The sequence below is a fragment of the Podarcis cretensis genome, assembly GCF_951804945.1.
Source record: "Podarcis cretensis genome assembly, chromosome: Z".
NCBI lineage: Eukaryota > Metazoa > Chordata > Lepidosauria > Squamata > Lacertidae > Podarcis > Podarcis cretensis.
Genome location: NC_137184.1, coordinates 42,578,322 through 42,603,635, shown reverse-complemented (window position 1 = coordinate 42,603,635; position 25,314 = coordinate 42,578,322). Strand labels below are relative to the sequence as shown.

Sequence of the window (25,314 nt, the reverse complement as noted above, 5' to 3'; positions counted from 1 at the left end):
CCAACTGCCACCACCAACTGCCACCACCACCTCTCTCCTCTAACCTCTCTTCACTAACCCACAATGGCCGCCTGCAAGCCAGTGGCTTTTAAAGGAGAAGCAAGAGATGTCACAAAGGAGGGCGGGTCCTTGTCACCGTGGCAACCCCCCCCCCCAGGACCTGGCCGCACCTGGCCCCTCCTGAGTGGTGATGCTCCTCTGTCAGAACTCGGAGGCACCTGCTGTTCCGCCTGCAGAATGCTCTAATCCCAAACTCTCTAGCCCTACGACTGGCTCGGCCACGATAAATCCATTTGTTTCTAAGGTGCTTGGTGGCTCTCTTTTTCTACGTTTGCTGTGGGGGGCTTAATAATATCACTACCCTTCTGCACTCTGTGAATTAAGCAGGGCATGGATTTGCAAGCATTTGTAACTTCTGCCACATAATTTCCAGGTGGAACTCAAATCAGGAGAGAAAAGGGTAAATGCAGCCTGCTCTTTCCATGTGGGTGGCACATTGCCTAGTGCATGCAAGTTTAATGGTGAGCCATAACATTAAAGGCAGGCACGTTGGGGACCTGTCCGGCCTAGGTGGGGAAAGGAACCATCAAATTCGCTCATAAAGCCTCTCTGGCATGGGAGCACATGAATTCCAGAGCCATGGGCACATGAATGCTTCACAGTCTGTTGTTTTTTTGCAGAATTCACATTTGGAAATATGCCCAGTCGCAAAGAGCACATACCTGCTTTATTCCAAAGGAGTGCTAAAATCAATTAACAAGTCCTCAAAGAGGCAGGCCTGTTCCAGTCCCCACCTCAGATAGTCTCAAAGGGCGAGGAAGCCAGTGCAAATTTATCCGCAATTTCAGCAGACGTTGTGTCTAAAGAGTGCAGCAGCTACCTTTGGGCTGATCAAAATCCTGGCCCCTTGGCTGAGTGTCCTGGAGTATGCACAGAAATCATTGACCTCCAAGGGGGATGTAGCATTTCAAAGACCACAGGGCAAATGTGCTCCTGAGCATATGCAGAATCCTTTGGTGAGGTGTGGGGAACCTTTGGCCACCCCACCTCTTGCTAGACTGCAACTCCTGTCAACTCCAGCAAGCAGGAGTTCAGCAACATCTGGAAGGCCAGAGGTTCCCCACACCTGAGCTAGAGACTGTGCAGGTATCTGTGGATTCTGGAGTCCCAGAATTCACCTTAGGTATAGTTTTTCATGGATGTTAGTGACTTCACCTGCCTGATACTGCATAGGAGGTGACCTAGGATGAGATTGCTGGCAGGTACTCATGCTACGGCCTGGCTGACTTGCCTGCACAGTAAACAGGAGATGAGTACTCAGTGTGTAATCTGATCACAGTGAAGAACGGTAGCAACTTCCCCAAATCTCTTGCTGGGTCTGCCTGCTGGCAAATATAACATTGAATCACAATGGTACAAAATAACTCAGCAAGCTGACATTTATCAAGAGTTAAACAAAGGTTAGTGTACTAAATATTATTTCCAATTCTAGGTAGTTTTCTACTGGAGAAATACCATATATGATTATAAAAATCTAAAGCAAAAATTATTTTAAAATATGATTTCATTTCTAGATCAGACAGACAAGATTTCTTCTACTATATCTTTCTTTCTTTATTACATACACACAAAGCTTCTATTTTTAAACAGGAAATATTTTTGTAACCTAAGGTCTGTTATACAAATCCATACAGATGTTCATTTTGCTACAGTTCTGTTAAGTTGTATACAAATTATAAAGATTCCAAGTTTTTTTATGTTCTGCTATGAGTCTATCGCAAGTTTTGCCATTACTGCATATTCTGATACTTTCTCTTTCCATGCATCTATTCCAGGACATATGTCAGATTTCCATACGTTAGCCAACACCACTCTGACTGCTGTGGTCATATAACTAAATAGTTCCACTGACGATTTCACAATACAGTAGCTGAAGGAGTCATTCCCAACGGCATAGTTTTGGGGTCCAATGTGAATTTTTGGGGGGGGGGTTTACATTTTTTCATTTCAAAATGAACTTTCCTCCAAAACTTTTTGGTCTTTTCACAGATTCACCATAAATGAAAGAAGGTTCCTTGAGGTCTATGACATTTCCAGCAATGTCCATTCATTTCATTATTCATCTTCTGTATATCTTTCAAAGTTATATACCATTGAAATAATATTTTTGTACAGTCATACCTCATGTTACGGCCACTTCGGGTTACGTGTTTTCGGGTTGCAGACTGCAGGAAACCCAGAAGTACTTCCAGGTTTTGCCGCTCGCGCATGCACAGAAGCGCCAAATTGTGCCGGTGCCTGCGCATACGCAACGCTTCAGGATGTGAACGCTGTGGGTTGCGGACATGCCTTCATCACGGATTATGTCCACAACCCGAGGTTTCACTGTACCAGTTTTGTTTTAGGGCTTAACTTGCAGTGAATTTTATTCCTTTATTCATAATTGTTCTCATTGTTCCACTGTAAACTGTTCTTAACATTTTTGCATCCATTTTGTCATATAATGTTTTGCTTGTTTGGGCTCGATGTCATATTTGAGTAATAGTTTATAAATTTTACCCAAAAGGTAGATCTCTGTTATTGAGGCATCTAATCATAGGCCTGCATTTTTATTAAGGCTTGATCAGGGCCTGTATCTTAAAATGAGCTTAAAGATTTTCAAATGTTCATGCCAGGCAGAAGAGCAGCTGCCTAAGAACCTTGGCAAAATGTTTTTCCTCCTAGACAAGGGGGCCCCCTGATTTATAGCAGAAAACAATTCTCAAAGTCGTAAAAAGGGAATTACAGGCTGAGAGCGAGGACACTGACCCTACATATTACAGAAGATAAAAAAAGAGATAAACATAATTAAGAGTGGGTAAATAGTAAAATAAAACCATGTGCCTCCCATTAAACTTGAGCCATATTTTCCTAAGGTTGAAAGGTCAAGAGCAGTGAAAAAGGCAACTGGCTTGGCTGGAGAAGAGAATATTTTGGGAAGTCTTTTTCTAAAGTTGTTTCTTTCTTAAACTGAGATCCTTTTAAGATTTCTTTTCCTTTTAAAAGGTTATTTATGTTATGTATTAAATATATTGGCTTAAATGTAATTATGCAAAGGAATTAGAAGCTAAGAAATGTTAAATCCTTATGCTAGATTCTTATTTCATATAGTTGGAAGAGATCACAGGGGCCATCAGCCACCAGCCCACCCCCCCTTGCTAAGCAGGAAACATCATTAGAGCATTTGTCAAGCTTTTGTTTAGAGACCTCCAAAGGAAGGAGATCTTTCAATGATGATCCTTGACATCTGTTTAAGATAAAAATTTGAGATTAAACCATTTGTTTTGGAGGGCAATAGGGCAAGGAGGGCAAGAGGTGAGCTGGTAATTAAGGTTCCTTGTTGAGACACATGTAAGATATATTACTTATTTGTCATTTATAGATAGAAGAATATATAGCTTTTTGATTCCCATAAAAGGACAGAAGGAAATGGGTGTATCTTTTGTGATTGGTTCTAGCAAACAGCCAATAGGCTGATTGGACAGAGGCAGCCACAGGAGGAGCAAGGGGGCTGGATTAAGGAAATATAAGTGCTGGCCAGAATGGCAGCAGGCAGGCCAGAGCTTGGTAACCATATACCACTGTGCCTCATATTTATTTGTCTGACAAATAAATTATTATTTTAATTTCTCTATTGCTGCGTTGAATATTTCATTCCAGCTAAGCGTTAACCACAAGCAGGGTGCTACATTATGATGGACTCAAATTCTGTCTTTTCACTGATTTAACTGTTTGCCATACAGTCTTTCTTGAATCTGGATATTAGTTGACAGTATGTAAGCAGTTTCATATTTTTTCTCCTCTTTAATACTTCAGCATGTATTTGGTCTGTTCTTGAAGATGAACCATATCTTGGTACAATATATAGTCGTACATTCTCCTCTCGGCTCTGATAATAATGTTCCAGTGGTGACATTAACAGTGCTGCTAAGGGCATTTTGTGATTTTTGTAGTGCAACTCATGATTTTTGTGGTGCAGGCTATGCCCCTGGCTATGATGTGTGAATTGATGGTGAGTTTGGGGTAGCTCAATGCATAAAGCATGAGGATCCATGAGGATCCGTGCTTCAAAATCATGTTTTTGGGCCATGGAGTTGCCAGGAAGCCGTGGATACATGATTTTTGTGGTGCAATCTGTGACCATGGCCATGATATTTGATCTGATGGTGACTTTGGGCTGATCTAGTGCAAAAATCATGAGGATCCATGTTTTTTAACCATGGTTCTGCCTACAGACACGTGGTGTATAGTATCATGGTGTTTTTATTTTGTTTCAATATAAAAATCATATGAATTCACGAGGATCTGTTTTTGTGGGAGACAGGATTAACATTGGTCAAGAAAGTGAAATATTTAGGGGTTAACATGACTGCCAAGAATGTGAATCTGTTTAAGGATAATTATGAAAAATGTCGGATTGAAGTGAAAAAAGACTTAGAAATATGGTCAAATTTGAAGCTATCATTGCTAGGTCGAATTGCTACGATAAAAATGAATGTATTGCCAAGGATGTTGTTCTTGTTTCAAACATTGCAAATTATAGACAAGATGGACTGTTTCAAGAAGTAGCAGAGAGATATTTCCAGATTTGTCTGGCAGGGCAAGAAGCCTCGAATAAAATTTAAGATATTAACTGATGCTAAAGAAAGAGGTGGATTTGCCCTGCCAGACCTTAAACTTTACTATGAATCAGCTGCTTTTTGCTGGTTGAAAGAATGGCTGCTTCTTGAAAACACTGATGTGCTGGATTTACAAGGTTTTAATAATGTATTTGGTTGGCATGCATATTTGTGGTATGATAAGGTAAAAGCACATAAAGCGTTTAAAAACCATATTGTTAGAAAAGCACTGTTTAATGTTTGGATAAGATATAAGGATTTGTTAGAAAATAAAACCCCAAGATGGTTGTCACCAATGGAAGCGAAGGCACAGAAAAAACTCAATATGGAGGCCAAATGGCCGAAATATTGGGAAATTTTGGAACAAGATGGAGACAGAGTAGAACTGCAGAGTTTTGAAAAATTAAAAAACAAAGTGCGAGATTGGCTCCATTATTACCAAATAATGGAGGCATATAATTTGGACAAAAAAGTTGGCTTCCAGGTGGAAAAATCAAAATTGGAAACAGAATTGCTAGATCCCAAAATTAAGAATTTGTCAAGAATGTATAACTTGCTGTTGAAATGGAACACTCAGGATGAAACGGTGAAATCTGCTATGATTAAATAGGCACAAGATGTTGGACATAACATTATGATGGCTGACTAGGAACAGTTATGGACCACAGGTATGAAATTTACGGCATGTAATGCCCTAAGAGAGAATTTAATGAAAATGATTTATAGATGGTACATGACACCAGTCAAGCTTGCAAAAATTTACCATTTGCCCAAAAATAAATGTTGGAAATGTAATGAGACTGAAGGTACATTCTTTCACCTTTGGTGGACATGCCCAAGGATTAAGACATTCTGGGAGATGAATTATAATGAAATGAAAAAGGTATTTAAATATACCTTTCTGAAGAAACCAGAGGCCTTTCTCCTGGGCATGGTCGGCCAATTGGTGCCAAAGAAGGACAGAACTTTCTTTATGTATGCAACAACAGCAGCAAGAATACTCATCGTGAAGTATTGGAAGACACAAGATTTACCCACCGGGAAGAATGGCAGATGAAGCTGAACTGGTGGAAATGACTGGCAGAATCCGAGACCAGGGAGAAGAGTCGGTGGAAGAAGATTGGAAAAAGTTTAAAGATTATTTACAGAAATATTGTAAAATTAATGAATGTTAGAAAAATGATGGAATGAAGTTATATGGCTTTAGCAGAAATGTTGTAAGGAATTAGGTACAGACAGATTGTAAATGTATTAAAACAAGGTTAGAATATGTTAAGATAAATTACAGGACAGAAAATCAGAGGAAGATGGAAAGGAATTGCTGAAACAGTTAATTGAAGTGGAATACAAAAAGGGAGGTGTGAGGAGGTCACTGAAACAAGTGAACGAAAGTTATGATATCGAAATTAATGGATGTGTTTTTAATTGTTTTTGTTTTGTTTGGTTGATTAAATGTTTTAGGGTTTGGGGTCTGTGGTGTTTTTGTTTTTGTATTATATTATATTGTATTGTCTTATTATTTTTATTTTCTTTTGTAATCTTTAAACTGCTAATAATCTTTTTTTTTTTAAAAAAAGGATCGGTTTTTGTGGTGCTGCAGGGCGGCTAAGTGTTGGATCCATGTTTTATATAGTCCAGTCTGTAGGCGTGCCTTCCAGATATGATTTGACACTGGATTTGTTGGAGTTATTTTTTAAAAAGTGGAGGATCCCTGAGGATCCGTGCAGATCCGCCTTTAACCCAGACCCCCGGTTGAGCATTAATCTCAGAGTCGTGGATTCCGGCCTCAAGTTAGGCAAAAAAAATTCCTGCATTGTACGGGGACGGGGTTGGGCGCTGGATTGTGGTCCCTTAACCTATGCTGCAATCCCCTCCCCAGTTCCTTAGAAAAAGCTTTTATCCCCTTGCCCTTCCCTACGCTGCAACCGGGCAAAGCTTCGACGGCGCTTACGGCGCAGGCGCCTGGTCGCCGCGCACGCGCACTGCCTTCCCAACTCCTTTAGCCGGCGGAGGTGGGCGGGGCTCAGAGCTTTCGGTGGTGGGCGGGGAAGGAGGGGGAAAAAAGCAGCCTTGGGCGCAAGGGAGTAGGGAGAGGAGGGGTAGCTGGGAACAGCCTCCGAGATCCCGCGCGTGCGCATCCGAGCGGCGGCGCAGGCGCAGTGCGGCCCGGCCGCTGTGAGGGGACGGGACAGGGCGGGCGGCTGTCGGGCGGCGGACATTTTTTTGGGGGGTCCCGCGATGCGCCCCCTGTGAGAAGGGCGGCGGAAGGCGGATCGCCATGAACCTGAGGGGCTTGTTTCAGGACTTCAATCCCAGGTGAGGCCGAAAGGGGCCGAGGCGGAGACCGGTTCTGTGAGGGTTCAGAGGGGCCTCGGAGGGGCGGCTATTGTTATTCGCGAGAAACCCTATTGTTCTTTTCATGGCTGCTATTCCTTGGCCCGCACCGTCGGAACTCCCTGCCCCTTGAGGTCAAGGAGGCGCCTTCGCTGCGCTTTGTACTCTTTTCGGCCCCTGCTAATAGGGTGCTAAAGAGGAAGCCGAGACGAATCCTAAACACTTTTTGGCATTTCGGCTTCCGCGTGCTGTGAATTTTTCCTCGATTTTACTGGGGCGGGGGGCGGGGAAGGTAAGAGTGTTGCAAACCGCCTCGAGGGGTGTCTCTCTCTCCTTTTTTAAAACAATCAAGTGGTGCATAAGTCTTACGAAGTGAATAAAATAAAACGGATGGCATTTTAAAAAACAAACCATAAACCAGTGCTTATACCTTATAAAGTAAACAGAAGAGTGTGTGTGTGTGTGTGTGTATGGCATTATTTGTTCATCTGTCTCGTCCCGCTGAAGCTATTGCAGAAGATAAAATACGCAAAGCAGACGAAATGGAAACCAGAAAATTTTGTCAGATGAGTGAACCCGCTTCTCCCGATGGATTTTAACATAACATCCCCACATACTCTTTGACGTTTTACTATTTTTTTTATGTACTGTAAGCCACCCAGAGTGGCTAGGGAAACCCAGCCAGATGGGCGGGGTATTATTATTATTATTATTATTATTATTATTATTAATTGCTTTCAAATTCCAGAGCAGGCCGCTTATGTCCCCCCAATTGTTGACATCTGTCTGTCTTCTGACAGTGAAGTCAAACTGTTGGGAGAGTGCCCCCAATAATACAAAGTTAAATCAGATACACGATTGACCTCCTAAAACCTAGAGCTTTAAACCTTTGAACAAGACCTGCTCTTAGGTCCTTGTGGATTGGTCTAAACCAGCTAGTAGCCTGGTAGATCTTCAGGAACATTGCCTCCACATGGACAAGCTTCCACTTCACAAAGTATGTGGAGATAGATATCTTCCTTTGAATGTGGCAGAGTGCACAGGCTGGAACCACAGGACTATAAATGCTTTTTTCTGCATTTGACATTTGGTGATGCTGGTTACATAGTGAAGGTGAGGTGTCTGAATGGTTTGGCCTGCCAAGGGGCACATTCAGGCAGGCAGGCAGAAGTGCAATCAGCACAAAAATCATGCTTTAGAATGTGAGATTTCATCTTTCCACATGACATCTCTTTTAAAATAAAATAAAATTACTAGTTGCTTTATCTTGCCCAGGGGCGATGCAAAGCAACTTAATTTTTTTGTGTGGGGGAGAGAATCTCTCATTAAGCATGAGTGGCATGAGCTGACTGTGTGTGTGTGTGTGTGTGTATGTGTGTGTGTGTGTGTGTGTGTGTGTATATATATATATATATATATATATATATAATGCATATACACATGCATAACATTCTCCTAGGAGCACAGGATAGTATTTGGGTGTGTGGCATTGAAAAGTATGCTGCCTTTGCAGCTGGAAGTTCCATGGTCTATTGGCTGGTAGCTGTGGATGCTGCATGGAGCCTGGGGGTGGTAAAAGGTGTTCCTGAACTTGAAGCAAGTATCTGGGGTAGTGGAATGCAGGAGAGAAGTATTTCCCATAGCTAAGCTGCTGGGGAGAAAAGCCCCATTTATGTATGACATACTAACAACTTCGGTTTGATTTAAAAGGGGATTAGATAAATTCATGGAGCTCATAAGGCTTTCAGTGGCTGCTAGTATGCTTACCTACCATTGAATACCAGTTACTAGGGGACAGCAGGTGAAAAGACATACTCCTCTCACATCTTGTTTGTGGGCTTCCCATAGGCGTTTGGTTGGCTACCATGGAAAACAGGATGCTTGACTATATGGGCTTCTGGTTTGATCAGCAGGGCTCATGTGCTTGCATTCCTAAGGAGAGTTCCTTTTAAGCATGGATGCAGTGACATGAAGGAGAATCTCCTTAGGTTAAAACCAATGGTAGCTTTATTAGAGTGGGTAACTTGTTGTGTAAGGTGCAGCACATGTTTTTTGCCAGTCTCTCTACCAGCTTCAGACCCCTGAAAAACGGTACTTTAGGGTTAGGAAACTCCCTGGAAGAGCATGGAATATTGCACAGCAGACCGTAGTAGTTATAGGGGGATCAGTGAAAATTGAGTGACCTACATGACTGGAAGAGCTTTCCACTCCTAGTACAAAGCCATCAGTGTCCATATTTTTAGGTATTTATAACTCACACTTGCATCTTCCTTCTAGAAGCTCACGTAGGAAGATGCAAGTGTGAGTTATAAATACCTAAATATATGGACACCACATGAAGTTGGGAGATTGCAGCCATCCTGGAATCATTGTGGCTGAAGGGAGACTTGAGACCCAGCCCAGCTTGATTCAAGGCCATGCTGTCAGCTACACTGGCCTTGTAAAATAAGGTGAGTACAGGCAACCCTCCACTTACATGGAGATTACTTCTGAGGCACAGTGAAATCACGTAAATTTTAAACACCATTGGAAAAGCCTGCAAACACGTCACCCTGTCTAGCCCCTTTTTGTGATACTTTTTTTGGGTCACTTGGGTTCAGTGCGATGCACAGTTGTGCACGTACTGAACATATGTAAATTTAGGGGCGGGTTGCCTGTAATAAAAATTACTGCCGGCAGAAAAGAAACAGGGGTCCATCCTTCCTTCAACATCTGCATTTCTGTAGTAGGTGCAGAACAGGTGGCATCCCACTTCTGGCAGCCTGCTTGGTTTCTGTGTTGATGACAGCAGATGAATGAAGAGCTCCATCCCTCTTTTGTCAGTCTGCTTATTCACCTGCATGGAATTCATTATTTATGTCATGGCTGCCAGGCTGTGGTTTAAATACAAAGTTTGGTTGTGGAGTAGGTGTGGTTATGGCATTTTAGTGATTTTTGTTAATATTGTCCAGTTCAAAGTGGTAATCTTTACAACAGCCCTGTAAGGCAAGCCAGCATTCAGGTTCTCCAGTATTGTAGTTATGGGCTGACAGAGAGTGATTTGACTAAAACAACTTAAAGAGGTGAGATTTGATACAGGGACTTTTTGAAACATGCTGCACTGGTTTCAGTCAAAGGTCTTTCTAATCCAGCATCCTGTTTCCATTAGTGGCTAGCCAGATGCTTCCAGGATGACCACAGACTTGCTTGAAAGGAATAACCCTGCCTTGTTTGTCTCATGACAACTAGCGTTCAAAGGTTTTCTATATCTGGATCCCAAGGTTCTTATTATGACTAAGTAGCTAGTAGAGCTTTATGTCACTTAGCTTGTACATCACACCCTATCTATTACTTCTTTGGAGCAACAAATGAAAACTGGGACATATAAATTATGGAAGGCTTAAATCTTATAAAGAGAAAACCAGAAAAGTGTTTTTTGGTTTTTTAAAAAAATTTGAATAGAATTAGTGCCAGGAAAGTCTGAATATTGTGGGGAAACAGCTGGGTTTTAAAAACATATTGCTTTTTACAAGGTAAAATGGAATTAAACTATTGTGAATTGAATTTTATGACTCATCATTACTTGCCAAACTCCTTGGTATGGAGTAGGGAAAAAGCAAATACATACCCTGTTATGAGGTTAAAGGTAAAGGGACCCCTGACCGTTAGGTCCAGTCATGGACGACTGGGGTTGCAGCACTCATCTTGCTTTACTGGCCGAGGGAGCTGGCGTACAGTTTCCAGGTCATGTGGCCAGCACATTCTCTTATAAGAGAATTCTCTTATAACATTCTCTTATAAGAGAATTGAGTCTGGCCCAATTGGCTCTACAGCTCTATGGCAAGTGGTTTTGTTGTAGCAAAAGTGTTTTGATAGATCAGCTAATTTGTTGAGTTTTAAGAGCATGCCTGGAACTTTAAAAAGTAATGCAGGAAGCTTCCCAAGGCATATATACCTGGTGTGTAGTGCCAGATAGCTGAGCTATGTTCTTGGAATAGAAATAGCTCCTTAGCTTATTAGTACAGTCTTACCAATGTATAATATATGGGTCTTTTGGAAGATTTTGGTGCTCATGTGATAGGACCTAGGTGTGCAGGTAGACTGAGTCAGAGTGCATTTGGATCTTTATTTGTTCAGTGCTTTAGATGTATATTGAATTTATAAAGATACCTAGGACAGCAACATACATACCCTAAAAATGTAAATTCCTTGATGTTAATGTGTTTGTTACTAGAAGACTGGACTACTGCAATGTTCTGTATGTGGGGCTTCCTTCACGCTTGATCCGGAAGCTGCAGTTAGTGCAGAACACTGCAGCATGATTGCTGACTGGAGCGAGGCGTTATCAACATATAACACCTGTGCTTACAGATCTACACTGCTTGCTGATTTGCTACTGGCCAAGTTCAAGGTGTTACTATTAGTATAAAGCCCTTAACAACCTGGGACCAGTTAACCTACAATATCGTCTTACCCTACATGTGCCTACTTGACGGCTTGGATTGGTGGAAATGGCACTACTACAGGTGCCATATCATACCCATTCCTCATTTCTAAGATCTCAGTTGTTTAGTGTGGCAGTACCTGCACTTTGGAACTCCCTGCCTATTGAGATGAAGAAAGCTCCTTCAATGTGCCCTTTCTGGTGCCTGCTGAAAACATTCCTATTTAGACAAGCCTACCCAGATGCGGGACGCAGGTGGCGCTGTGGGTTAAACCACTGAGCCTAGGGCTTGCCGATCAGAAGGTCGTCGGTTCAAATCCCCGTTGAGCTCCCGTTGCTCGGTCCCAGCTCCTGCCAACCTAGCAGTTCGAAAGCACTGCAAAGTGCAAGTAGATAAATAGGTACCGCTGCGGTGGGAAGGTAAACGGCGTTTCTGTGCTCTGCTCTGGTTTGCCAGAAGTGGCTTAGTCATGCTGGCCACACGACCCGGAAGCTGTACACCGGCTCCCTCAGCCAATAAAGCGAGATAAGCGCCGCAACCCCAGAGTCGGTCATGACTGGACCTAATGGTCACGGGTCCCTTTACCTTTATCTTTACCCAGATGCTTGGAAAGTTGAGGTAATATCAATCTGTTTTAGTATTTTAACTTTTGCATGTTTTAAAGTAGGGTTGTAAACTCTTTTTGGTTCTACTGTTTTATCTTTTGTAAACTTCTTAGATTTTTTTACAATCTAGTGTGTATAAATAAATAATTCTCTCTCTTTTTTAACGCCCCCCCCCAGCAAATTTCTTATCTATGCCTGCCTGCTGCTCTTCTCAGTTTTGCTTTCTCTTCGTTTGGATGACAAGATTCAGTGGAGCTACTGGGCAGTGTTTGCTCCAATATGGCTGTGGAAGTTGATGGTAATTGTGGGCGCCTCAGTAGGAACTGGAGTATGGGCACGAAACCCACAGTATCGGTAAGAGTAATATACTTTTTGTGTATTTAAATAATCTGTGGGTTAATTCATGTAAAATTTGTGGTACAGTGGTACCTAAGGTTAAGTACTTAATTCGTTCCGGAGGTCCGTACTTAACCTGAAACTGTTCTTAACCTGAAGCACCACTTTAGCTAATGGGGCCTCCTGCTGCTGCCACGCTGCCGGAGCCCGATTTCTGTTCTCATCCTGAAGCAAAGTTCTTAACCTGAAGCATTATTTCTGGGTTAGCGGAATGTGTAACATGAAGCGTATGTAACCTGAGGTACCACTGTATAACCACTGAGAGTGCTTGTGTGGGCCCTGTTGCTACACAATCTTAGTTCCCTCGCAATACTGCTTTTCAGATGGGGATAGGAGCATGGTAGTTTAGTAGATGACCTTAACCAAAAAAACAAGTCCTCTATGCAGTTAGTACCACTTTGGAAGATGGCATGTTAGCAATTATCCTGTGGTTACTTATCTATGTACACCCCATGAACACAACAGGTGACCTTTCCCCCTAAGGGTATAGCATCTTTGCAGAAAGTATAAGTAATATGTAGAGAGCAGGCTAAGTCAAATCTCCGTGAATATGTGGACAAAGTTGTATTGTTCATCTAACATAATACTGTATATATATTTTTTCTGCCCCCCTTTAGTGCAGAAGGAGAAACATGTGTGGAGTTCAAAGCCATGTTAATTGCAGTTGGCATCCACTTGTTACTGCTGATGTTTGAAGTGCTAGTCTGTGATGGGATTGAGAGAGGAACCCGCTTCTGGCTTCTAGTCTTTATGCCGTTGTTCTTTGTGTCTCCGGTATCCGTTGCAGCTTGTGTTTGGGGCTTTCGGCATGACAGATCTCTGGAGGTGAGACTGCTGGATGGGTGGGTTAGTGCTGTGGTGGGGGTTGAGGGCTCTAATTTATAATTGAAGTTTATAAACTGAAAATTTCTGTTTCTATCTCAGTTTTCTTTTGAATAATGTTGCAAATAAATTTTTAGTAGATGTATATATTATATCATATTATATTGCTTAGCATGGAAAAGTAATTGTGCTGGCTCCTAGAGAGTTGATCAGGGTGGCTTTCCAACTTCAGGCGTGCTGCCCTGAGCTATACCATACTTTGGCTGGGTGTTACATCCAAATTCAGTCATATGGTTTATCTGCCCCAGACAGGTTTTCTATGGAAAACCACAGAACACACTTTTAGTTTCAGCATGCCCTGGCCCCAATGAGCCAAATTTGACAGGTAGGCAGGACATTGTGTATGATGTCAGGTGCAGGGTGGGCATGGCTTCCCAAAAATGGCATCATGAGCCAAATGGGGAAGTGAGAGCTGGACCATAAAGAAGGCGGATCGCCGAAGAATTGATGCTTTTGAATAATTGTGCTGGAGGAGACTCTTGAGAGTCCCATGGACTGCAAGAAGATCAAACGCATCCATTCTGAAGGAAATCAGCCCTGAGTGGTCACTGGAAGGACAGATCGTGAAGCTGAGGCTCCAGTATTTTGGCCACCTCATGAGAAGAGAAGACTCCCTGGAAAAGACCCTGATGTTGGGAAAGATGGAGGGCACAAGGAGAAGGGGACGACAGAGGACGAGATGGTTGGACAGTGTTCTCGAAGCCACAAACATGAGTCTGACCAAACTGCGGGAGGCAGTGGAAGATAGGAGTGCCTGGCGTGCTCTGGTCCATGGGGTCACGAAGAGTCGGACACGACTAAACGACTAAACAACAACAACAACAACATTGGGCCAGATTTGGCCCCTAGGCTAGAATGCCCAAAGGGCCTTATTAACTTCCTGTTTATGTTTCAGTTGTGGTGGCACACTCATAATATATTATTGAATTTGCCTTCAAGGAGCAAAATGTTTAGCTCAAAAATTATGTACAGGTGCTGTGTTGAGTGTATTTTGACTGTGGAAGCATTCTAGAGGGGTGGGGATAAAACCCTATTTGATTCTGACATGCCTGCTTTTATTGTTTCCTAGCTGGAAATCCTGTGTTCTGTCAATATTCTCCAGTTCATATTCATTGCACTCCGACTGGATGAAATTATCAAGTGGCCATGGCTTGTACGTAAACTGTGCTCATTTTTAATGCTATTTTCAAAGCTTTAAGGTTTTATGCAAATGCTAAGTGTGATGGCTATCTAAGGAAAATGGTTTTTTAAATTATGGCATACATGGAAACCTGAGCAATAATCCCCGAAGCAAATTGACCACTTGTTTTAACAAACCTTAAGATGCATCGTAAATAGTAGGTGAGCCTTCTGTATTTATTGTTTCTTGAATTTACAAGCCACACTTTTATTAACAGGGTGACATACAACTAAAAAACAAGTATGGCAAAATCATAATGGAAAGCACATAAGCTGTAGCAAAACCCTCAAAAATATCACTAAAATCATAAAGCAACCTTAAAACTTGTGATAAAAACATAATGGAATACCATGGCATTTTTTAAAAAAAATTGCCTGCTTTCTAAAATCCATAAGTAAGTCCCAGGCATTCTATATCTAAGGTACGGTGGATGAGAAAGCTCTCTTTGTGGTCACCATGTACTTAATCAGGTGGTGGTGGGAATTCAGAGGGCCTCGGATGAATAACAAAGAGTTTGGAAGATGCTTCATGCAGAGAAGATGAAGAAAGACGTGAGCAGAATAAACAGTAAATGAAATTTAGGCTGCCGTGATGTCCATAAGAGGTTATAAGGGTTTCTGTGCTGCAAGGACAAGCTATAAAGGTCTCCTTTTCAGATGTGTGTCTGATATGGTCTTCAGAATGTAAGGTGCAAATTACATTGAAAGACATCGAGCACATTAGTGGTGGTTTTATCTTAGTCTCCTACTTCATAATGCGTCTTCCATATGAAGACAATATTGACACTGTAAGCTCTGTGAAATCAGTCCCCCCCCCGACTGATATCTCCATTATATTATACCCCTCACCCTACACCACTTTCTAGTATATGGGTACATGAAGAAACTCCTCTCTAAGTTTTAGACTTCAAGTGAAGCAAAGTTCATCTTTTAAAATAAATCTTGTTTAAGTATTGTACTAAGGCAAAACTTCTTAAAGCTGTGGTGGGGAGGAGATAGATTTATAGTTCCAAGTACTGTGTGTTCTTTGAGGTAGGTTCATCTGATTGCATGACTGTTGTTAAAGGTAAAGAGTCTCTGTTTGGTTTTAAAGGAGCTGCACTGAAAGGATTTTCAACATAATGACAAATTTCAGAACTGGTACTACCTTCATAGGAAAACTGGGCAGCTTTTCTGACTGATAAGTGAAAGCATTCTCTCCCTACTTATTTGCAGGTTGTCTGTGTCCCTCTGTGGATCCTGATGTCCTTTCTGTGTTTGGTTGTACTCTATTACATTGTCTGGTCAGTCCTATTCTTACGCTCAATGGATGTGATTGCTGAGCAAAGAAGAACTCACATAACAATGGCCATCAGTTGGATGACAATCGTAGTTCCATTACTCACCTTTGAAGTAGGCAAAACACTATCTATTTACCTTGTGAGGTTGGAATATTGTCTGGGAGATCATTCACAGTTCTTTTAATAGTGTGCCTTTTTAGAGGCAGTCACAGTTGCAAATTGAGCTGCTGTTGTGAATAAGATTTTCACATCAAAATGAGGAGTGTGTCTTAGTGTTGGGAGGGCATAACGATGAGTATTGAGTGCCTGATTTCTAGAGCGGTGTTGATAGTTGTGTGAGAGGATTATAAATTCTGTGATCTCTGTAAATTGTACATACTAAGCACATTTGTGCATAGGCATCTTGCATAGCTTCTTTCACTTCTAGTTGCAAAGAGTTATTTTGCAACTAGGTTCTAGTACTTGCAACTACAAATACATTTTCAAACTATATTTGTAGTTGCAAGTACTAGAAGCTACTGAGGCTGTCAGTATTCTCCACCCAGTACCAAACTGTGTCAAATATGCAGTCATGACTGAAAAAGGCCTTCTTGAAAACAGACACATGGCTGTCTGAAAAGATTGCTAGCCCTATGAGACCTGTGAATGTAAGATAATGTCTAGAATTGGGTTCCTACTAGGTTTGGAAAAATTTCACATTAAAATAATCTAGTGTTCCTAAGGAAGGGGATGTATTAAGCTTGAAACTGAAACTTCCTAATTGTCTTTCTAGATCCTGCTTGTGCACAGACTGGATGGACACAATACATTCTCATATATACCCATATTTGTTCCTCTCTGGCTCTCACTGATAACTTTAATGGCAACAACATTTGGACAGAAAGGAGGCAATCATTGTAAGTATTCTGCAGAGAAGCCTCCTTATTCTTCTCATATTGAAATAACATCCTTTCATTTTTACGTGCAGCAGAAAGAGGTCTGTTTGTTTTGCTTCTTGGTTTTTGGTCAATTTCATTTTAGACTGAAGGTCTCAATAATCCTTTGTTTGTACAGGGTGGTTTGGAATCCGCAAAGACTTCTGTCAGTTTCTACTTGAAATTTTCCCATTCCTAAGAGAGTACGGCAATATTTCTTACGATCTGCATCATGAAGATAATGAAGAAGCAGAAGAAACCCCTGTCCCAGAACCTCCGAAAATAGCTCCAATGTTTCGGAAGAAGACTGGAGTGGTCATTACTCAGAGTCCTGGGAAATACGTTATACCGCCTCCCAAATTAAACATTGATATGCCAGATTAAAAGTGAACTCGGCCATGTAGCACATAGCTAGGACTGACTACTCCCTGTTAAATCACAACTGGGAATCAGTGGCCAACTTTTATGTCATGCCTTCATTTTTGTTTATGGATAGCAGTGTCTGCTTTAATGGCTTGTAATGTAGATGATGTAGATTTGTTTTAATATAATTAGAGAGTTTCAGTGTATTTGCATATGAAATACCATGCCAGTAAAACAAATGAGAATGCAATAGCTGGGATAAGGTTCACAAATGGAAAGCATTTTATCAGGTCTCATGTTTATGGCATATACTCTTGGTTTGGCCGTGAGCATTGAACCATCAGTGTAGAGTTTGTTAGCTACGGAGTCCAAGTTTTTACACAGTACAATTAAGAATTTAAAATAACTATCCTACCTAATGAGCATCAAACCTGCCTAGTTACAGATGGGCAAGGCATGTTGAAATCAGTGGCCTTTGCACACATGTAACTTGTGGGCTGGATTGTACCCACAGTGTTTTAGAGAAGTGGAAAATGCGGCTTTATTTGTTAATCTTCCTGCTTTGTTTTAATTAAAGCTTGCCTGTATAGTATTTATGTGAATTTTGGCAATGTAATATATTTTAAAACTGTACAGTATAAATATGTAAAAGTATTTTTTTAAAGGGCTGTGTGAAATGCATAATCTATTGTGAGTGACATATTTTGTGTCAATCTGTACACTCAACTTCCATTTATGTTAATATACCATAGTCAGGGAGTTTTAATAATAATAATAATAATACTTTTAGTCACACGGTGGTATATCAGCATGCTCCTTAGCCTCTTAATTTCACTATTAAACCATGAACACTGTGCTTCAAGCATGTTCTCAGGTAGGACTTCTAGGTTCTTCCACTGTTAATGGATCAAATTACCTTGATAAAGATATGTAAATTATTGTGTAAATAACCACAATCTTTGTACTGTAGAGGAAAAGGGAAAGTACTAGCTTTTTGAAAAGTTGCTTTTCCACTTTTGTTAAAATGTAATTGTTCGTTAATCTTATTTCTCAGTCTCCAAATTTTTGGCTGGTCAATAAAGTATCCTGTATTGCTTGCTCAGCTCTCTATTTTCTACAAAGCATATAACACTATAGTTTCATAGATATACTTCCAAACTCCCTGATTTGTTTAGGAACCAGGATTGGGATGTGCCCATGATGAAGTACCATATTCTGTTTGGTAAAATTCCTGATCTTTAATGGAAGAAAAATACATGACATAGGATTCATTTATAAGCCATTTCGTGATGACATGGGCATTCTCTAGATTTACCATTTAGGTTCTAAATGACAACAATAGTAAAAATCAACTTAAGAAGTCCTATTGTGCTTGGTTCAAAAACTGAGCAGAAAGCAAAAACTTAGTGGTTCTGTTCTGTGAACACTTGCAGAAGACTTCTAGCAGGGCAGTGCCACAATTTTTCAAGGGGGCATTAGAATATTCAGATTATAATATCAAAAACATAATGGATAAAGACACAGCCATGTGATGAACACTAGCAGATCTTTAAAAGAGCTTTGTGAAAGAATCTTGACTACATGGAAGAGTTTCCTTGCATTTAGGGTCACTTTTTCATGCTCCATTCTTCAGCTAGGTTGGAAACAGCCATTCCATGTATGGAAGGACACTTTTTAACCCAAGCCATTTTTCTGTTATTGTACAACAAAGTTGCTTGAAATTTGGCATAAAACTTCCTTTGTCTGAAAAAGGAACGGTTTATTTACAATGATAGAAAATTCAGTGCAGGCAGGGCTTGTACTGGAATAGCAAATGAGAAGTTGCCTCCTTATTCACAAGCTTGCCTGGAACAGATTTCCTCTTCACCAGGTGACAAATTTTAAGCACATGTAACCACATTTGCATATTTCTCATAAAGCTATGTATTTAACCAAGGTTCAGTATGCATCTAGTGTTTAACTTTAGTGTATGTATTAGGCAAATAGTATTAGCTAAAGGGAGTGGAGACTTGAAGTAGTGTTTGGCACTCTACACCTAAATTGTTAATGAACTTTTGCTTGTAAATGAGGATGTACAATTAAGCTACACAGAACAACAAGATGGATCTAGCAAGTCAAACATGCTTCCTTTTCTGTAAGAGCAGGAAGGGTGGGTTCTTAGCTTTTTGTTCCTTACTATAAAATTACAGATTGAAATAGCCTAGAATAACTCCAGTTTCTGGGGTTATTATACCCCAATTTTGTTCTGAACTGTGTTACATGCAGTGGTGATATTGACACAATTCACTTTTCTTAAGAGAGTGTGTCGTGGGTTTTTTTGTATAGCATTCATGCAACACCTCGAGTAAAACCACCTTTAAGTGCAGGAAATTACACAAACAAATTTTCTTTTTTAAAAAATAGAAGTATGAACTTGCTTGTGCCCTCACTCTTGGAATTAAAGTCCAGTGGGTATGTGATGCTTTTATGGTGCATATTTTAAGGCAAATATTTGATAGGCTTTGTCCTAATTTTCCTTGTTCAGTGAAGATGCATAAATACTGTTCAGTCATTATGAAATCGTTCGCTAGGAAACCAGAGCTCATTTTGTGATGTCACACCTGCACAAGATAGGTCTCATTGTGATGTTCTAGAACTCCCTATTGAAGCTCCCTACAAGCTAGCATCATTTTTAATAGGCCTGCTGCTGCCTTATCAGCATGGTTTGACTAATAGTATAAATGGCTACAGCTGAAAAAAATTACCAGACTGAGAAGAGAGAAATAGACATGGACCTTCCTGCTGCACAGACTCAACACTTTTCAGCTGAAGATGAAATAGTTCATTCTGCAATCTCAATTTCATCTACTCCGTTGCATGATAAAACTGCAGCTGGTGACACAGTCTTGAGGTCTATGATAGAAGAAAATGCTTTTCAGGCTTTGAATGATGGACCCTGGGCAAAAAGACCACGGCTTACTCTCTGTGATGATGGTTCTCTTGAAGACAATGATTTCCTATCCCTCACTTTCCCAAAGAAACTCTGGAAAATTGTTGAAAGTGATCAGTTTAAGTCACTGTGGTGGGATGACGATGGGAATTGTGTAGTGATAGATGAAGAACTTTTTAAAAAGGAGGTTCTAGAGAGGAAAGGACCATTGCGCATTTTTGAAACTGACTGTATGAAAAGCTTCATTCGTCAGCTCAATCTCTATGGCTTTAGCAAGATGAGACAGAATTTTCAAAGGTCTGCCTCCCTTGTCGAATTTTTAGCAGAAGAAAAAGCTGCTTATGCATTTAGCAAGGTAAGACCATGGTGTGGTTTTTAAAAGGTAGACATTGCTCTAAGTTCACAGGTTGCTTACTGTGCAAGATCAGTCATTCTCCAGAAAAGGGAAAAAAGCAACACAGAATGGAAACAGGTACTTAAGAGAATGAGGAAAAATAGTGGATATTGAGCTACTTCAAGGCCAGGACACAATTGAGTGGACACAACTGAGACAATGTATATAGTGTTAGTAATTAGATTAATCCAGAAAGTCGCAAATGTTTCCCCATTCCCCAAATACAACACAATAATGCCTACTTCAAAGCTTTACCTCCTTTTCTTTTTAAGCTGCTAAACATATTTGAAAAGGAGGGGTTAATTTAATTGTCATGTGAATTAGATAAATTCATTCAACATGGGACTTACAAATCCACTGAAACCTAAGATAATCAGCTAAAAAGCATCCTCACTATATGCCACTCACAATGAATACAGTTCATTCTGTATCTGCTCTTAATTCTCACAAGCCCTCTTCAAGGCATCTGAGTCATGCTCTGCCAGGCCGCTCATGATTCATTATGGCAGCTTCTCAAAAGCTGACTCCAACTTTTGCTGTGACAAGAGGCTTTTCTGGATAAGTTGGAAAAGTGTACTTCATATTGTACTTTGCAATTAGGGACTGCAACTTGCACAGAAAAAAAATGGCTGGCTGGCTATTATACATTGCAGTTAGTGTAAGAGCACAACTCTATTTGGTTAGAGCATGGTGCTGATAATAAAAAGGTCATGGGTTTGGTCCCCGAACAGGCCACCTGCTTATTCTTGCATTGCATCTATAATTCTATGGTGCCTTTGCAATCCTTAATGTTATATTTCTTAAAGATAGTTTACTTCCCTGAATCTTTGCACTACCTCATTTAAAGATTACTAGGCCATTATTTTCATTTTTGAAGTCAAATTTGGATGTAGCCAGTCAAGTACCCCTGTAGAAGTGAACACTGAGGCACATTAAATATAAACAAAATGAAAGCTAGTTCTGTAAAGGCTCTTGTGATGGGAAGGCATGTTCAAAATCTTAAAATACATAGAATTCCATGAAGAGATGAATGTTGATTACTAAATCAACTAAGCAAAATAATTGAAAGGCCTTGATAAAGGGGGAGGGAAACTTATGTGGTACAATATCCAGAAGAGCTATTCACGCAAATGGAAATTGCTCAGGAATGTCATCGTAAGGTTAGTGCCTGTTCAGTGTGAATACTAAATATAGCAGCAAAACACATTCTGTGTGAGCTTAATGCTGTGCACAGACTGCACAAAACAGCAAATTATTTAGATTGGATAAATGGAAGCTATATCAATGCATTCAGATCTACATTCTGTCTCTTAAAAGTTAAGCACTCCTAAACCATTTATTACAGCATGAAAGATTTACAACAGAATCCTATTGGTGTCTGTTGAGACTTACCCCCCGTTAAATGTGCATAGGATGCAATTTGTGTACATATCTCTCACTGAAACCAATGGGATATAGAAGCATTTAAATTTTCCTGGACTATGCCCACTGAGTTAAAGAAGGGGGAATAATAATAAATATAAATATGGCATTTATTCAAATTGACAACCAAGCATCCTGAACCTTTCATGACTGGAGAAAGACACTTTTTACCAGTAACTGCCAGTCCTTGTTTCAGGAATGTTCTAGGCACTTCATCTTCAGATAAATTATGATGCTAAAGGTGTCCCTATATGGGCAAACAAAAACCATCTAGTTTTGCAACTGTTTCCCCAAACAGATAAAAAGTTCTTAGTGCAGAAGGCATGTGGGATACGTGACTAGGGGTTTTCTATTATGCTTCTGTCTAGTATAAAGACTCCAATTTAGTTGCAAACAAACAAAATGGTTTATTTGCTAAAGCAACCAACTAATATGTGCACTTGTTCAAGAATTCTATGAAGTGGTAGCTGGTGCTCATTGGAATGTGGTAGGGTGGGAAGCAGGGAGACTAACGGTAAGTGGAGTCAGAGCCAACTATTCCTAGTTTTGTTCCCATCTTCCTCCCTGCTGAGTTCTGCAAGGACAACAATGACACTAAGAAGGAGAAAACTGACAGGCAGTGCTACTCCCTGGGCTGGTGGGGGAGGACTGAGGACAGAGTAGAGTTAGTAGGGCCATGCCTATTACCCCTAATGGGGAAACAGGCCACAGATTCCCTATGACACTAATCCCTAGCATCCTAGCATCCTACTTTGGGGGCAGGACCCTAATCTGAAAAACCTATTAAAAATTTGTCCAAGAGCACCCTAGAGACCAACTACGTTTTTCTGGGTATAAGCTTTTGTGTGCATGCAAACCTAGTTGGTCTCTAAGGTGCTACTGGACATTTATATATATATATTTCTACTGCGTCAGACTAACACCACTACCTACCTGAATCTGAAAAACCTATATTCTGGATTTTAAGTCTAGATTCTTCAGAACAATACATCCACTCCCTTTGTAGTTTCTGAGCTCCTAGTACATTTAACAAGATCTGTACTCAAGTTTTGAAAATATATCACTTAGCTACTGTTTCCTTTTATTAAGCCTCCCAAAGGCATTATGCTGACAACATGTGCACCACCAAATTCCTTCCTCCTGCTTTGTAGCAAACTCTATGCCAGTTTCCACCAACTCAGTTCATAATTATAAGATTACAGAACTGAATCAATAGAGGTAGGATGTAAAATCCCACAATTCAGAACCATTGTGTGAAAATTGAAACATGGAGACTGTCATTTTGCATTGCTTCGCTGTTGCATTTCTCTTTGAAACCTTATGTTAACTCCATCCCTTCCTCTGTTTTTATTCTAGTTACAGTTCTACCACAACCCAAATTTTAAGAGAGGCTGTCCTCACCTTCTTGCAAGGTGCAAGAGAAGAGTTGGGATCAAAAACACACCACCCATTGCTTTCTCCTTAGATGAGGACTTCAGTGAAAGCTGCTTGAAGAGCAGGTCAAGAAGCCCAGAAGGTCAAACTACTCTGGGTCCTGCTACTAGGGAAAGTAACTTCCTTGCAGCTTCCTCAAAGGACAAAATGCACAAAGCTGGACTCCGAAAACCTACTATGCCGAAGGGCCTTGGAGCAGCAGCCCGGCTGAGAAGTGGATACGCTGCTTCCCCTCCAACCCCTTTGAGGTCCTCTGACCAGGCAGCCCCGGAGGACAATGACAACAAAGTGAACCAGCTAGCTCCTTTCCATTTGCCCCAGCACACCAATCATGCTCGAGTCAGCACACATGAGATCGACTCGACCACCACCACATCTGCTACCTCTTTGTATCATGTCATACCTCCTGTACCCAACAGCCCCTTTGCACCGGTGATGGGGTTGCCAGCCTTTCCAACCATGTACCCAGACTTATCAGCCATGCAGGCTCATTGGGCCAGTTTACTCCCGTTCTGTAACCCATGGTTTTCCATGCCCATGATAGCAGCGGCTTCTGCCATTTCCATGTCAAGATCTTCCCATCATCATCGAACTCCTTCATACCACCATTGCCCTAATTGCAACTGTGCTTCAAATGCTACTTCTGCTTCCAAAGGAGTTGGACCCAAAGCGGCAGACTACAGTGGTTACCATCGATGAAACAGAGGGCAGACTGGAAAACCCCCACCCCTTTTTAAAATAGAGAAAATCAGAATGACGTGGACTGAAGAATAAAACCTCTTTCTTTCCTTTCCTCCTGTCTTGTCTACCTAGGTTAACTGTTTGTATTTCATCATAGAGGGATTCGGAGTAACTTGTTTCCTACAATGGTCTAGTTGTGTGAAGTGTAGACTTTAAAAGGGGAATAGTAGGATAATAGTAAATTTTATTTCTGCTGTTCCTGCAGATGAAAACTGTAATGCACACTTACTTGGGAGTTTTCTCTGTCATCCAATGGGAGTATTTGAAGCAAGTGGATTGCCACCAGAAGGAATGCATTAGCTGAACTATACAGCCCAAGCAAAATAGGAACACCTCATGCTTTATGATGGCATGAGAAAACATGTGGCCAAGATGGTTTTGAAAACTAGTTTGAAGTTCTAAAAATGAGTGAGTAGCACTGTAACCTAAGAAGGAATGGCTTTGCCAGGTATAACACACACTCTTATTTCGGGAGAGGGCAGATTTTGATGGAGACACTTGAATTATCTCTCATTCAATACTGTCCTTTGTAAACCTTTCACATGTTTTGTTTGATATGCAATCAAAAACAAAAAAGGATAAGTTTGCAATAAGCATCTTCTACACCAAAATAAAGTACACTGAGAGTTCAGCAGAGTCAATGATAACTGCTACAAGACCAACAGAGCAGAAGAACAGGCGTTGGCCTCATTGACATGTTAGATGACATGTTGAATTAAATAATACGATACGAGGGATGGGGAGGGGGAGAAGAGTGTGTTAGTTCTAGTTAACAGTCAAAAGGCGTGGTCTGGTGTGTATTAAAATAGCTGCTATGCAAACATGTTATATGTGGGGTGGCCTCTGAAGATGGTTTGGAAGCTTCAGCTGGTGCAGAATTCAGCCACCAGGTTACTCACCAGGACAAGACAGTTTGAGCATGTAACACCAATCCTGGCCTGACTGCACCAGCTGCCAATTAGTTTCCTGGCCCAATCAAAGTGCTGGTTTTGACCTACAAAGCCCTCAATGGCTCAGGACCACAATACCTCAAGGACCGCCTCTTTCCACATGAACCTACCCAGACCCTGAGATCATCTTCTGAGGCCTTTGTTTGCGTGCCTCCTCCATGAGAAGTCTGGAGGGTGGCAACACAAATATGAGCTTTTTCTCCAGTGGCTCCCCACTTGTGGAATAGTCACCCCAGAGAGGCTCGCCTGGCACCTTCATTACATATCTTTAAGCAGCAGGTGAAAATGTTTCTCTTTAAGCAGGCCTTTGGCTAAGGCCTTTTAAACTGTCTGTGGGGTGTGCGTTTTTGTTTACTATGTTACTTTTTTGTTTCTATATTGTAAACTACTTTGCAATCTTCAGATGAAG

General features: G+C 41.0%; 2 protein-coding genes and 1 long non-coding RNA gene across 3 annotated transcripts in view; all 3 read left to right on the top strand.

Annotated features, from left to right (window-relative positions):
• Window positions 1-25,314, top strand: part of LOC307208339 — a 51,887-nt gene that overhangs the window by 23,812 nt on the left and 2,761 nt on the right. The gene's annotated exons all lie outside the window — the stretch shown is intronic.
• Window positions 6,815-18,131, top strand: TMEM185A (transmembrane protein 185A). Its single transcript, XM_079962881.1, has 7 exons — window positions 6,815-6,974; window positions 12,199-12,375; window positions 13,035-13,242; window positions 14,369-14,452; window positions 15,694-15,870; window positions 16,531-16,654; window positions 16,812-18,131. The coding sequence occupies exons 1-7, from the start codon at window positions 6,937-6,939 to the stop codon at window positions 17,054-17,056; spliced, it is 1,053 nt and encodes a 350-aa protein (XP_079819007.1). The 5' UTR covers window positions 6,815-6,936; the 3' UTR covers window positions 17,057-18,131.
• Window positions 19,503-24,007, top strand: LOC307208237 (heat shock transcription factor, Y-linked-like). Its single transcript, XM_079962847.1, has 2 exons — window positions 19,503-20,319; window positions 23,137-24,007. The coding sequence occupies exons 1-2, from the start codon at window positions 19,756-19,758 to the stop codon at window positions 23,911-23,913; spliced, it is 1,341 nt and encodes a 446-aa protein (XP_079818973.1). The 5' UTR covers window positions 19,503-19,755; the 3' UTR covers window positions 23,914-24,007.